Source organism: Leucopleurus acutus (genome assembly GCF_964270905.1).
Source record: "Leucopleurus acutus genome assembly, chromosome: 5".
NCBI classification, from domain to species: Eukaryota; Metazoa; Chordata; class Mammalia; order Artiodactyla; family Delphinidae; genus Leucopleurus; species Leucopleurus acutus.
The window spans coordinates 95,204,502-95,217,894 of NC_139147.1; the positions used below are offsets into that span (position 1 = coordinate 95,204,502).

Consider the following 13,393-nt stretch of genomic DNA (forward strand, 5'->3'; position numbering starts at 1 on the left):
TTAGTTACTTTTTGTATACGGTGTGAGGTAGAGGTCCAACTTCATTCTTTTGCATGTGACTATACAGTTGTTCCAGCCCCATTTGTTGAAAAGTCTGTTCTGTCCCTAATGAATTGTCTTGACACCTGGGACTATTTCTTTTTATGGCTGATTTTAGCTCTGTGTAAAAACAGCAAAATAAACAAACAAAATCATTACATTTTATTATCTTAATTCATTGAACATATGCAGTGGAGAATGTTAAGTACATAAGCATTTGGGGCTTAAAACATATTTAAGAACATTTTATAACAACAGCTACCAGCATTTTATATGATTCACAGTTTATATCTACAGACTCTTACTGAATTTTCACAACTACTCTTGAAAGCAGATCATATAGTTTTGTTCTTATTATTATTGTTGTTTCTGTACATTTTTATTTTTTTCTGCTTAATTCCTTTATTAGCATTTAAGCGAGATACCTCTGCATTTTTTAGTGGTTGGTCTGGGGATTACAATATGCATCTTTTTTTGGTCCCCATTTTTAAAGTTAAACTGAGTTGAAAGAGTTGGTGTGACTTGTCTGGGCCACTAACAGCAAAAGGCAAAAACAGCTTTGAAGCCAAGTCTTTGGACTTCGGACCCAATGCCTCCCACACCATGTAACTCCAATGCATTGACAGTTAGGATTAGAGACCACTTCAGGGTTGCCCCAAATTGAAGCAAGTAGGTTGGGCCTTTATAATCTCCTCCTCCCATTGACTGGTCTTTGGATGTAGGCTGACTTCAAGAAATGGGCATGGCCTTGGGTGAGGGTGAGGGTGGCCCTTTGGCCTCTGGAGGGCAGTTCCTGGAGAAAGGCTTCACTGTGAGTGAGTAGCCAGCAGCCAGCTCTCTCAGCAGCTGGGGGAATGGCTGTCTTGATCCCACAGTGAGGGCCTTTGGGTAGCAAGGCACGATACTCACCCATCCTGCGGGCTATACAGTGTTTCTCACCCCTTCCCATGCATCAAAATCACCACTTTACAAACACACAGAGGCTGGACTCAACTCCAGGCTTGCTGGATCAGAATTTTCTGGAGGAGGGCCCAAATACCTGTATTTTATAATATTCCACAGGCACTGCCAGGATTATATAGTACTCATCTAGAACAGCGTATATGGCCATAAATATGAATGATGGTCTGCGTTTTTACAAGTGACCTTTATTCTTTGCCTTCTCATACGCTTTTTTTAAGAAAGTCACCAAGGACTGTTTCTGAGATGACTTAAAAACAGTCTTGTTTCCAGTTAAACACATATGTACACACAGAGCTTCCTTACATCCTTTCCAGTCTCCAGTCTCCCAATTTTCTGGGTCAATTTATGTCTCATTTACAAAATTGCATTATATTTCTGACAACTCTTGCATTTTATTGATGTAGGAGCGTCCCCTTTATAAAGCACATTTGACAAAAAAGAAAAATAATTTTTTCATGAAATTGAAATGTCACAAAAATACATTAAATTGACAAATGAGCTCATTGGGCTGAGCAGTGGATCATGAATTTTGGAACTTTGACAGCTGATTAGGAGAGTAGGATGACTCTCAACTTCACTCATTCCAGTTATTGACTTATTAGTACGTGGTTTAATAAGTATCTGTAAGATTTGTTTTTAAGTGTTCAGGAGCCTGAACGAATATTTTTCTTTAGCATATTAATTTGTCTTTTAGTATCTGGACTTCTTCTAAAATCATAGCACTTTAAGGCTGAAAGGAATGTTAAGATATTTTCTGATTGAACATTGCCCAGTGACCCTGGGATCCACAGTAAGAGAGCATGGTAAGGTAGCATCTGTTGCAGATTTTATCTCATGCTTAGAAGTTCACAGACCACCTTAAGGGGTGGCAATTTCAAGCTCACTTTGTAGAAACTGGGAAATGAGTTCGTCAAATTTCAAATTAACTGTGTGTCATTTAGCTTTGATCTCTCAATAATCTCACTTGCTTTGATAGTCACATTTTAAAGTGGCATGTATATCACACATTCAAACTTAGTGGATACACACACATATCCTGGAAACCTGTTTTACATTTTCCCCCTCCTCTGTATCTCTGCATTATCGTTTATCTCCTGTGTTAATTCCAAACTGTAAAATATATTTTCATTGAATAATTTCAAATCTGTGAGCTTGTATTCTTAGGAAAAAGGTAAAGGTAGAATTAGAAAGCTCATCTTGCAGGCTGCCTACAGTGGCTCCCCTTCTTCTCACTGAGGGCCGTCGTGTACCATCCTCAAGCTTACCCCTCTCTCTTCCTTTCACTCTTCTGCTCTCTACTCTACTGAGACTCAGAACTTCCCTGCCAGAGTCACGTGCCTAGCAACAAGTATAACTTTGGTTGTTGGAAAAAGAATAGAATAGAGCACAAAGCAGATGGAGGGAAATGACAGTCAGCACTCGGCCAGCCTGACCAAGGAACACAGACTCTCTTCCAGGACCCTCCCACCCTAGAGAGATTGGCATCTTTAAATTGCCAACTTCTCTCGACTGGGCTGAGCCTTTACTTTTCTGCCAGTGCTGCAATCTGGTCCCACACCAGTTCCCTAAAGTGAGTTCTCTGCTTCCCTCCCTTTCTCCTCATTCTTTCTCAGCAGCTGTAATTTTTTTAAATTAAATTTTATTGGAGTATAACTGATTTACAGTGTTGTGTTAGTTCCTGCTGCACAGCAAAGTGAGTCAGTTATGCATATACATATATCCACTCTTTTTTAGATTCTGTTCCCATATAGGTCATTACAGAGTACTGAGTAGAGTTCCCTGTGCTATACAGTAGGTTCTTATTAGTTATCTATTTTGTATATAGTAGTGTGTATATGTTAATCCCAGTTTCCCACTTTATCTTTCCTCCACTTTGCCCCTTGGTAATAATAAGTTTGTTTTCTACATCTGTGACTCTATTTCTATTTTGTAAATAGGTTCTTTTTGTACCATTTTTTTAGATTCCACACATAAGCGATATCATAAGATATTGTCTTTGACTTACTTTACTCAGTATGCCAATCTCTAGGTCCAGCCATGTCGCTGCAAATGGCATTATTTCATTCTTTTTTATGGCTGAGTAATATTCCATTGTATATATATACCACATCTTCTTTATCCATTCTTCCATCAATGGACATTTTGGTTGCTTCCTGGCTATTGTAAATAGTGCTGCAGTGAACATTGGGGTACATGTATCTTTTTGAATTATGGTTTTCTCAGGGTATATGCCCAGGAGTGGGATTGCTGGATCATATGGTAGCTCTATTTTTAGTTTTTTAAGGAACCTCCATACTGTTCTCCATAGTGGCTGCACCAATTTACATTCTCACTGGCAGTGGAGGAGGCTTCCCTTTTCTCCACACCCTCTCCAGCATCCATAATTCTTTACAGAAACAGGCCAAGCCTCCATGGTCTGATTCATGACCTAGAGCCTCAGAATACTGTTCACCCCAAGCTGAACTAAAAATAACTATGGGAATCTCTGCAGAAAACAAAAGGTCTGCTCTAAAAAAAAGTAGAACTGTGTTCGAGTTGAGCCCAGCTCCCAACCCACTGGAAGCCTATCTTTGACAACTCAAATAGGACTAGAGATCAGGGTGAAGAAATCATAATCCACAGTCTAGAATTGACTGCCTTACACCATGTTTGAATAAGCCAAAACGTAGAGAGTAACCAGATGGTCCAAGTAGAAAACATTTTAAAACACTGTGTGCCATGAATGTACGGTTTCTGAGGATGAAACCATTTTTGCTTATGGAAACTTGACATGCATAATTTTGCCGCCCTGCTAAAAAGTTTGGAGGGAGAGAGTGCATTTTGCACTGTTATCACCACAAATTTGACACATGCAATGAAATTAGTCAGTTGATTTAATGCTTCTGTATTTTAATATTAAACTGCACTGGAAAATACACAATTCAACTGCCTTGGAAAATACACAGTTTTGAAAATCGCTCAAACTCTTCATGCTTCCTATGACCGTAGAACAGTGCCATATAGTGCTTGCAGTTTGCGCATGAGTGATGGTATGAGGGACCTCCTCTGGGGAATCTGAAATTAATTGGGAACCAGATGTCTGGAGATCTGAGTTCTTCCCAACTCTGTGTCTACAGGTATGTGACCTTTTGAATCTATCATTTTTGCCTTTCTGGCACTCTGTTTTTTCACCAACAAAGAGAATAATAATATCTGCCCTACCTATCTCATATGAATAGATGTGAAAGCAATTTGAAAACTGTAAAGCACCAGTTCATGTAAGAAGTTATGTTATTTCCAGGAAATTCATCATCTGGAAATATGCTAGCTCATGGTGAATTCTAGCAGGGACAAAGAACCACAATATCAAATCAACTATTTAGAAATTAATATTTATGTTAGAAACAAATGTTTTTAAAGAGGTGTTTAATGTGCCTCATTTTAAATTGTTAGATGACTGTTGCTGGATAAGGGCAACTGGCTCTGGTTCCCTATCGCTGGCACTTCTCATCCTGTGACAAGTAGAGGCACATGATTAAAACACTGTCTAGAGGTGTCCTGCCAGAAAGCTGTAGCTGACTCCTCATGGGAATCCATTTTTGGATTCCCCATGTTTGATTGGATTACATCTTCCCCCAAAATATAAAATAAAATGCATTCTAAAACATAATGTGTGTTCAGTTTTGCTTTGCTTTGTTTTAATTTTAGGCACTGTTGATGATTCTTTGAAGCTTTCCAATTGAAATCACTGGTTGTTAATTGATTAATAATGTTATCAAATCGTTTTTGAGGCATTCCACATCCAAGGTGCTTTTTATGCATTCCTTCATTTAATTCTCACATCAGCCTTATGGAGTGGATGCATAATGATTTCCATTCTACAGATGAGGCAGCTGAGGCCAAGTGCAATTATGGTAACTTGCCCACATCATGCAGCTATCGATGAGTAGAACTGTGACTCAGACCACATCTTCAGGACTTAAACTTGTGCTCTTTACCTTGTGCTACCTTTGTAGCTCAGCTACAAAGCTTCCCTCATTTCAAGGGAAGTAGAAATGTTCTAATGTTAAGCCTGCAAGAAATCTAGAAAAGGTACTTTATTTAAAAAATTTTAAAAATCAAATAAACATTTTCTTTTTTGAAAGTAATTGCTTGATAAAAATTTCTTAGATTTAGGGCTTCCCTGGTGGCGCAGTGGTTGAGAGTCCGCCTGCCGATGCAGGGGACACGGGTTCGTGCCCCGGTCCGGGAAGATCCCACATGCCGTGGAGTGGCTGGGCCCGTGAGCCATGGCCGCTGAGCCTGCGCGTCCGGAGCCTGTGCTCCGCAACGGGAGAGGCCGCAACAGTGAGAGGCCCGCGTACCGGAAAAAAAAAAAAAAAAAAATTTCTTAGGTTTAAAGAAAAATCTACATCCTATAATTACCACATCCTATAACTTGTGTACCAAGTTGAAAGGACATGTTGGGTATATTTCAGAATCACTGTCTTAATGAAATTTAAGCTGCAGTTATAATAAAAGAAGAAAAATATGAAAATTAAGTATGCCAATGGCTGGTTTCACATTTTATCTTGTGGGATAATCTCCAAGCTCTATGAAATTCATGGAGAAGAGGTTGCATTAGGGCAGAGATGACAGATCATGGCGGGAGAACTTTTGATTTAGATCATTTAATTGCTTTTATTTGATTCCAAAAATTATATAAATGATAATCTCAGCAGATAGAGAGAGTAAAGATTAGTACTGATCAGAGGCCAGAAATCATTTTGAGTTTGAGCATGTGCCCTGGCAGAGAGATGAAGGAAGGGAGAGACTCTTTTAAAAATGAAAATGAAAACGGCTGGGCTATTGTGGGAACAGTTTAATAAGAGGTTTTGTAGAATCTTATTTAAGGGACACTGGGGGACATGCCTGCCAAAGGTTATCAAGTCCAGAGTGAAGTCTAAGTCACACATGCTGGGCTAACCCTGAACATTCTTACATTTAAAAGCTTGCCGTTTTCAAAAGATAACCAACGAAAAAATTATATGTGTGTGTTTTTGTGTGCGCACACAATATGTAATGTCATCATCTATATAAATCTCACATATGATGTGCAAAGTCAGTGCTAAATAGAACCAGCATTTCTAGTGGACTAACAATGATTTTCACCAACTCCTTCATTTACAGATGAGAAAACTGAAGCCCAGAAAGGTTTACTGCTTTTAAAAAGATTTGCCAAACACAAAATAAAATGGTCTATGTCCCAAACCACTGAGAAGATACAGATCCAATTCTCCCATAACTGATACCACTATAGAATAAAATTCTCTCCACAAAAAAAAAAAAAAAAAAAAAAAAAACAACCACTAATCCCCAACCACAATTCTTCTTACTTCTGGCAGCGTTCACTGCTGCAAAATCTACAACGAGAAGATTTATACCAGCTCCTGAAGTTTATGGCAATGAAACATGATCTATAAATCTCAAATTCTCAAAAAATAAAGCATCTTGTCACTGGAGAAACACAATGAGCTCCTTTGGGGCCTTCTTATAGATCCTGAGACCCCACTCTGAGCAGAAGACCCCTGACTACCCACCATGCTGGGGAAGGAGGAGGTGAAGGAGGAGGGGTTCTTCTGGAGAGAACAAGGTGGGAAGTTAGAGGAAAACCACTGATAAGACCCATTTACGTTGGTGAACTAGGACTTGTTTGTTTTTTTGGTTTTTGGTTTTTGGTTTTTGATTTTTGCGGTACGTGAGCCTCTCACTGTTGTGGCCTCTCCTGTTGCTGAGCACAGGCTCTGGACGCGCAGGCTCAGCGGCCATGGCTCACGGGCCCAGCCGCTCCGCGGCATGTGGGATCCTCCCGGACCAGGGCACGAACCCATGTACCCTGCATCGGCAGGCGGACTCTCAACAACTGTGCCACCAGGGAAGCCCCTAGGACTTGTTTTTAAAGGGACAAAGCAGCATTTCAGCAAATCACAAAAATTGAAAATATTAAAGATCCCACATTCTCATCACCTAAGCAATTTACTTTTTGTTTTCTTATTTTCTTTTTGGTCCATATTAATATACAGACAAGTTTTCTGAGTTGTAATTTATTTCCTTTTCCTGTAACTCACTTGGATTTCTGTCTCAAGTCCCTTTTCCACACAATAGAAGGAAATTTAGTTTAGTCACTTCCTGATAAATGTGGCCAAATTCAGTGGTTTCTCATTTCTGCTCTGTATTCAGTCCGTCAGGGTGCTCCCTGGTCTTTCCTCCCCTCCCCCATCCTTGGTATAGACGCTAAGGGGCCCTGGATCTTTGGGAAGGGGCTTCTAGCGCTCAGTATCGATCTGTCAAGCCTGTTCTGGCATCTGCTTACTGTAACCTGGGGTCCTCAGCCTTCTCCTTCAAAACCTGCCTTTCTGTCCCTTCTCCTCTACTGCTGCCAGTAGAGGGTCCCTGCACTGAGTCTGACTCTTATTTCTTCTTCTTCTTTTTTTTTTAATTTATTTTTTTGGGCACGCTGCGCAGCCTGTGGAATCTTAGTTTCCTGACCAGGGATCGAACCCATGCCCCCTGCGGTGGAAGCGCGGATTCTTAACCACCGGACCACCAGGGAAGTTCCTCTTATTTCTTTATACTCCCATCTCAGCTCAAAGGATCTCTCCTCAGTTCCCCAAATCTAAGAAGCTGACATCTTTATGCCCTGGTTCCTCAGTGAGAGCGCCGTCCTAGGACCAACGCCTGCTTCATATCTCCAGTCACAGAGAGGGGGAATTTAACATATTTAAGGGGGAAAATTATTTAATATTTCATAGTATCAGCCTGCCACATCTATAATTGTCTTGTAATTGTAACTTTGCATTAGGGCCATTTTAACACACTACCAGAAGTACTTTGCTAGTAAGTCATAGTGGTCATTTTAGTAAGAAGTTACATCCATTGAGTGACTATAACATAATTTAGTTAATCATCCCCCCATTATTGGACATTTCCAATTTTTATCTATTATACGTAACACCGCTGTAAGAGTTAGTGGATTTTGAAAGAAAAACTTATTTTAACAAAAAGCCTGAGCATGCAATTTTATAAAATTGTTCTGAACTAAAGTGGATGGAGCATTTGCCTGCATGATGGCCTGGTGCCCACTAGCTCTTCTCTTGCTTTTAAGATCATAAACAATTCTGCACATTAGGGGCTCAGGTTCTTGCCCTATGCTGACTGCTATCATTTGCACCACCTCAGCATTGTGAGGATGCAGTGTTTTGGAAGAGGTTAGAATCCTCGGTGGCCAAGAACTGTTATTTTCTGGGGACCGGATCAAGGAAGGAGACTGGACAGGTTAGCACATAGAATTTTCTCTTCATTGGCTTAAACTTAGCTACAACTTTATGGTTTGAAATTCCAGAGCCCTTTTTTTTCCTATAGCAGTGAAAATCTAAGTCATTTATGCTAGTTTGCTGAACACAGTTTAAAAATTTCATCATTTAGGAAATTCAAGAACTGCATTGTGTTAAAAAAATAAAAATAGGGCTTCCCTGGTGGCGCAGTGGTTGAGAATCCGCCTGCCGATGCAGGGGACACGGGTTTGTGCCCCCGTCTGGGAAGATCCCACATGCCTTGGAGCGGCTAGGCCCGTGAGCCATGGCCGCTGAGCCTGCGCATCCAGAGTCTGTGCTCCGCAGTGGGAGAGGCCACAACAGTGAGAGGCCCGCGTACCGCAAAAAATAAAAAAATTTTAAAAAAAATAAATAAAAAAAGCAAGGATTTTGATATAGAGCTAACCAAGAACAAGAAAATGTGAATATTCTGATTTCTACAAACTAAATTTGCAAATACGCTTTATCTAAAGATACAAGATTTTTATAGAACATTTCCCAGTGTCTACATTTTGAAGTCATTTTTGCTTTTGTAAAACACATGGGCAAAAGGTAACCATCTTTTCCAAACAGAATTACAAACACTTGGTGTTCAAGACCAGCAATACTGCTTCTAATAAATGTGAGAGATGACTTATGTGGGTTGGCACACATAGCAAAATAGGCATTTTGGGGTAGCAAAAAATTAGAAACAGTTAAATGCCCAGCAATAGAGAACTGGTTAAAATATTATGGCATGGATTTGGAATACTGTCGCTATTAATTAAAAAATGGGCATCTCTCTAAGTACAGTTATCAAAGAATTTCCAGGATGCACTGATAAATTACAAAAAAAAAAAACGTTCAGAAAAGTGTTTACAGTATTCTAACATTTGTGTAGAAGGAGAGAATACATATATATGCTTATAAATTCATAGACTATTTCTGAAAGAACATGAAAGGTAATACAAATTGCCCTTAGGGAGGGGAAACAAAGGCTGGGGACAAAGGAGTGAAAAAGAAGTTTTTTCATCATATAATCTTCCATTTCTGAAGGTTTGCACTGAGAACATATATTATCCATTTGAAAATGTAATTTTTTTTGGTGGTTCCTCAAAAAGCTAAACATAGAATAACTGTATGACCCAGCAACACCAGTCCTGGGTATATACCCAAAATAACTGGGACTCAGATACTATATGCCCATGCCCACTGCAACATTATTCACAATAGCTAAAAGTGGAAACATTGCAAGTGTCCACCAACAGATGACTGGGTAAACCAAATGTGGTCTATATATATAACAGAATATTATTCAGCCATAGGAAGGAAGGAGATTCTGACCCATCCTACACTATGGATGAATCTTAAGGATATTATGTTAAGTGAAATAAGTCAGCCACAAAAAGACAAATATTGTTTGATTCCACTTAGCTGAAATATCTAGACCAGGCAAATTCCTAGAGATAGAAAGTAGATTAGAGGTTACCAGAGGTTGCAGGGAGGGGAAATGGGAAGTTACTGCTTAATTATCACAGTTTCTGTTTGGGCTTATGAAAAAGTTTTGGAAATAGAGATCACGATGGTTCACAACATGTGAAGGTAATTGTTAACACTGAACAGTACACTTAAAAATGGTGAAAATGGTAAATTTTATGTTTCATATATTTTACCACAGTTAAAAAAAATTCAAATAAGATGTAATCTAATTTAAAGAAAAACATCCTGTTTAACCTCTTGTCTACCAGAGGCTTCCCAGAAACAAACATTCTTCCAACCTGACCCCATCCTGTCAAAGCAAATAGTACCAAGTGCATACTGAGTGCAAAGGTCCTCTGTTGGGCACTGCCCAAAACAGAAAGATATGTGGACGCACATTCAAAAGGGCTTATCACATAGCCTAGCCTAGCAGAGGTACCTGTCACTGTTGTGTAAAGCAAAAAAGATGCTGAGTAGGCATCCCAGCCATGTGTAGCGGGAGTGCGGAGGCAGGAGCAAACCAATTTTCACTGGCACATCCGGGATGGCTTGATGGAAGGAGCCGGTTATCAGCTCCTCTCTGTGAGGCAGAGAAGGACATCCAGGCTCAGGGGGCAGATGAGTTAGGTTGACTAACCTGCCTTACTGGGGGTGCACCTCTGAGCGCAGGGCAGTGGTGTCCAGTCACTGGAGTGTGGGCCTGGGAGGACCAGACCGAAGGTGATTCTGTAAAGGCAGTTGAAGCCAGGTGGTGTCAATTTTCAACTGTAAAATTCGTTTGGACTTTTAAATACCGGCTGTGAGGAAATAGCTTAGGCATTCTTTCTGTTCTTCCCACTATCCTGTTTACTGTCTAGGAATGTGAGCTTCGTACCCTTATTTGACAGATAACTTTAACCATTTATATATTTTTTTAAATGGGTTTTTTCCCAACTCAAACTGTGTTTGCCATCTAGCGATTAATCCATGCCATTACAACACCCTGGTTCAGATTCCTCATTTCTCAGCACTGCGGTTAAAGCTCATAGGCCTCCAGACTCTGTTCTGTTGGTCGTGGCTTCTGTCTCAAACTGCACTTTCCCTGTGCCCTGATATGTACAGTATGTTGGCATCAGAGACCTCAGTAATGAAATATGATCCCTCTGAGAGTAGTAATAATATTCACCTGGAAGAAAAATGTAGCTGTTTAGAAGACAACGCACCTTAGAAATTAAGTATTATGAAAAGTTTAAGTAGGTTCCGATTTGAAAATTAACCCGTAGCAGCATCTTCGTGTGAATGCAGACTTCTCACATAAACTGGCGAGATTCTGACCATAAGGGATACCACAGTTATCTCCAGACTTTCTCTTCTTCCTGTGTGTTTTCTAGGGATAAGGATATTAACAGTCTAGCCTCCAAAGAGGCAATACCTATTTGAACACAATTCTCCAAATTTCTGACTTTCTGAATGCAGATCAAAGTTAGGAGCCCCACTTTCTGCTTCTGTTTCTTTTCTTTCAAAAGCTGTTCAGTTGGGACAGCAGACCAAGAAATATTGTGTTACGTCTATAGGAGATTTAAAACTCAACATCAGTCATTCAAAATTCTTGACAGGCCTAGGGTAACATTTTGCATCTGAAGCAGAGTTTTCAGAGATGAATCAGAGTTTCTAAACAATGCTGATTTCTGCATTGGAAAATATACTGGGTTCAATATCTTTTTTTGCCCCTGAGATTTAGGCTGTGGGAGCTCATTTACTCAGTAATTACTAACTGAATGCCTACTATTTGCTGGACTCTGAGCTCGGTACTGTGGCTATAACTTGTTATACATAAAACAGTTAGGATAACGTCTTTTTCGAAACTTTATTATAACCCCTTCACCTCCCATGGGACCCAAGCAAGGCTTTTTTACAGTGAATTTTGTCCTAGGAAGGATTGTGCTATAGAGAGATAGTGGGTACAATTCCCACTTTACTGCCAAGTTCAGCTTACTTTTCAGGGTGTTATGAATGGTTAGCCTGGGTAACAGTTTCTGGCCTTTAATCCAACAGCATCCCCTTCCCTGCCAAAGCCTGGAACGTGAGAGAATGTATCGTAGGAAGCCATTCACTCAATCTCCAATACGATGTGAACTGCTTGACTGTCATTTTTAACTGTTACTGTGTCTTTTTCTGTGTGTATGTGCAACTCTTTCCATCTGACTTTTGCAGGGAAAGCCAGAGATACCGGGTTTATGTTGTGATACCACTTCTGCCAGGTTTTGAAGGAGACATTTCAACCGGTGGAGGAAATGCTCTACAGGCAATAATGCACTTCAACTACAGGTGCCAAAGTTCTAAAATCCTCTGTTTACAGCTTTCAATCAGTTATGCATGTAAGCTGGCGAAAGCAATGGAAATGTTTCTCCACATCTATTCAGTGGAGCATTGAACAGATGGACACTTTGCTTTATTTTACTTTTGAATCTTGGCCTGTTTACTAGTTGATAAAATTCAAATAGAGCCTAAAATCATAAATGGGAGGCCTAGGACACATGACACATATAAAAGAACTAAAATATTAGTGTCTCTTTTATACTCATTGCCTATCACATATATAGAGTGCTTGTCTCCATTTATGAGGTGTATATATATACACACAATATATATAAATATAAAAAAGACTAATATTTTTGTTCTTTTAATATATATTAATATATTATAAATGCAGACAAGGACTTTATATAGAAACAGATATGAAGTCCTTTATACATAATTAATTTTTAAAGATAATTTTAAAATTATCTTTAAGCCACCAAATAGTTATTGAGCTTTCCATATTCCTTGCAATAAGTAGATGAAAGAAAAAAATGAAATGCTTAAAATGGTATGATTTGCACATATTGGTTTATGATTTTTCTAGGCAGCAATCCTTCAACAAGGTTGGTAATAATAGTCTCTGCCAGTAAGTGAAGGTTCTTTCCTGTCTCCTGGAATGTTAATTGTTTTCCCTGCCATCACTTTGTTAAAATTTTAGGGAACGTGGTAAGTCCTGTTCTCAATATTCTAAAAAGCAGAGTTTCTATATTCACGCAAAAAGGCACATGAGACTTCAGACTTGGCCAGTGGAAGATTATGAGGGGGGTTGAGAGGTGCTAGCTGGTGGGCGGGTGTAGAGAGGTGCTGTAGAAAGTGATGGAAAGGCCCCCCTGACGTTCTTTTTGGGTCGCTTAGCTGAGAAGAGGTAAATGGACAGGCCTGGCATGAATCCAGCTCCCAATTATAAGCTCTGTGACCTGAAGCACAAAAGAGCCCTACTCAGGATCACACTTAATAAGTCAAAGCAAGGACTAGCGCCTGGATATTTTCTTTTAATATCCCCTGTTCGTCAGAACCACCTGTAGTTTCCCACCTTTCTAATCAAATTCTTTTGTGGGGGAGGGACAAATGAAGTCTTGCCCCAAACCCCCAGTGTGTAAAGCAGATAAGGGTTCAGGGCCTTGGTCAAATTGGGGCCGGGGGCTTAGATGCCCTCTTGCTTGAGTCCCCCTCCCTAGAGGCACCTCCTGAAGATCCAAGGTCCTCCAGGCACAGTTTGAGCGCACCACTGTGGTGGAAATCTTTTTTTTTTAATCCTCTTG

The 13,393-nt window shown here is 39.9% G+C and overlaps 1 protein-coding gene across 1 annotated transcript in view; it reads left to right on the forward strand.

The window, feature by feature from the left end:
• PLD1 (phospholipase D1) overlaps positions 1–13,393 on the forward strand; it is a 201,959-nt gene that overhangs the window by 153,649 nt on the left and 34,917 nt on the right. Inside the window, exon 21 of the mRNA XM_082839881.1 lies at positions 11,985–12,098. Coding sequence (XP_082696007.1) covers positions 11,985–12,098 — 114 coding nt within the window. The remainder of the gene's footprint in view (positions 1–11,984; positions 12,099–13,393) is intronic.